Below are 2,131 nucleotides of genomic sequence, written 5' to 3' on the forward strand. Positions count from 1 at the left end.
AACAGAAACAAAAATAAAAACAAACTTACAGGGGTGGGTGGGGTGGAGGGTGTTGGTTACTAAGGATATAGCTCAGTGGTAGAGTACTTGCCTAATATGTGCAAGACTCTGGGTTCGGTCCCCAGTATTGCAACAAAACAAACAAATAATACATAATAAGATATAGATAAGCAGGGTTGGGCCACTGTGGTTGAAGGTGGTAGGGATGGCCTGAGGATATCCTATGGTTTCTGGAATCCAGCTTGAAGGCTTCAAGGCCATTTATACAGTAGGTTTGCACTCACCAGGAGAAGTACAATGATTGCTATGATGTCTAAGGCTCTGACTTTGGCTTGGCATGAGTGGGGGACTCATTCCTGGGTTACTCAGCTTGTGGCAAGGCTCAGGAATTCTGGTCTGCCACTTGCAAAAGGTGCTACTGGCAGGTCCATCTACGCTGGGCATCACCTGTACTACCCTTATGCCTGCTACGCCCCCACAGCCTGACCTGCTCCTTACAAAATAGGAAACATTTCAGTATCTTATATCAAATGCTTTTTATTCTTTGAAGATAAAAATTACTACATTAAAAACTTCAACTCCCCTCCCTTTTTCTTGCCCATCTACAAGGTTTGCGCCAGTTTTCTTTACCATCCAAAGGCATAAGTTCATGTTCAGTTCGGATGTAGGGTCTAGTACAGATGTCAGGGGCTGGCTGGAATGGCTCACAGCGTCATCATCAATTGAACCTCCTTCTCATAGATGTCAGGGATCATTCCCATTGGGGAGTCAATCATGCGTACAGTGTTCTTACTAAACAACTTGAATTCATAATGGATAAGTTGTTCCCAAAAGCCGTTGTTGGGCCGAATGACGGGTCGGCAAGACTTGGTCCACGTGTGGGCATCCAGCAGGGACATAGCATGGTATTTCATGAGATAAGCGAGGCAGAGCGCAGCTGAACGGCTCACTCCTGCAGCGCAGTGGAGCAGCGTGCGGCCCTGCTTCATTTCCACGCTGTGGATGTGATCAGCAATAGGGTCAAAAAAGTCATAGAGGTGTGAGCTGGGAACATCCGCCACCGGTACCTGTATGTATTGAATGTTCTCGAAGAATGTGTTTACCACCTCTACTGAGGCATTGATGACCGTGGTGATGTGATTGCTGGCCAGCACGAGTTTGTTGTTGGCAGCTACACCGTTACTGATGTAAAGGCTGCTGGTTATTCGGGACAGGTCATGGACGGAGGACTGTGGGACAGCCTGAGATGGAAGGGGACACGAAGATGTGGCCATCAAGACGGCGGGTCAGTGGTCTCTTTGTATCGGGTTCAAGGCACCACCTTCACGAGAGACTTTAAGGAAAGTAGTCGCTCTGTGAAGTCTCAGGTAAGAGTCTGGGAAGAAAGAGGACCAGTTACTGGTCACCATTTTCTACTTTTCCATCTTGGTAGTCACAATCCCCAAGAACCCAGGACTCTGGTTTCCATGGGAATGGTAGCTAGCCGCGCTGAGGACACACCCCCAGCAGAATCTTCAGAACCCGCCCCCCATTTCTCTCTTCATAGTTCACAGTTATATATTTTCAAATGCCTAATACTTATCTTTCTTGGCTTTTAAAAATGTTCTATTAAGACCAGGTGCAGGGCCTGGGGCTGCGGCTCAGTGGTAGAGCGCTTTCCTAGCATGCATGAGGCACTGGGTTCAATTCTCAGCACCACATATAAATAAATGAATAAAATAAAGGTCTATCAACATCTAAAAAATATCAAAACAAAACAAAACAGGTGCGGAGGTGCATCCCTGTAATCCCAGAGATCTGGAGACTGAGGCAGGAAGATCACAAGTTCAAGACCAACCTCATTAACTTAGTGAGGCCCTGTCACAAATAAAAAAATAAAAAGGGCTGGGGATGTGGCTCAGTGGTTAAGCACCCCTGGATTCAATCCTCAGTACCATTAAAAAAAAAAAGTTCTATTATAACATATTTATCTTATACTTCAATTATCAGTTCACACTGAACACAATATCTATGAATGCTTCTGTTTCATTAGCATTGAAGAACAGGACTTACACTTTCTCCTAGCAGTACCATATTTTAAGTTGGAGAACAATATTTGGCTCATGCGATGTGCTAACCTCTATAAAACTGC

At 45.3% G+C, this 2,131-nt stretch overlaps 1 protein-coding gene across 1 annotated transcript; it reads right to left on the reverse strand.

Annotated features, from left to right (window-relative positions):
- Positions 1–704: 704 nt before the first annotated feature.
- DUSP21 (dual specificity phosphatase 21) lies at positions 705–1,274 on the reverse strand (the record flags this gene model as incomplete). The annotated part of the gene is made up of 1 exon (XM_079123585.1): positions 705–1,274. The coding sequence occupies one exon, from the start codon at positions 1,272–1,274 to the stop codon at positions 705–707; it is 570 nt and encodes a 189-aa protein (XP_078979711.1).
- Positions 1,275–2,131: the final 857 nt, after the last annotated feature.

Source organism: Sciurus vulgaris, assembly GCF_902686455.1.
Source record: "Sciurus vulgaris genome assembly, chromosome: X".
In the NCBI taxonomy this organism is placed as follows: Eukaryota; Metazoa; Chordata; class Mammalia; order Rodentia; family Sciuridae; genus Sciurus; species Sciurus vulgaris.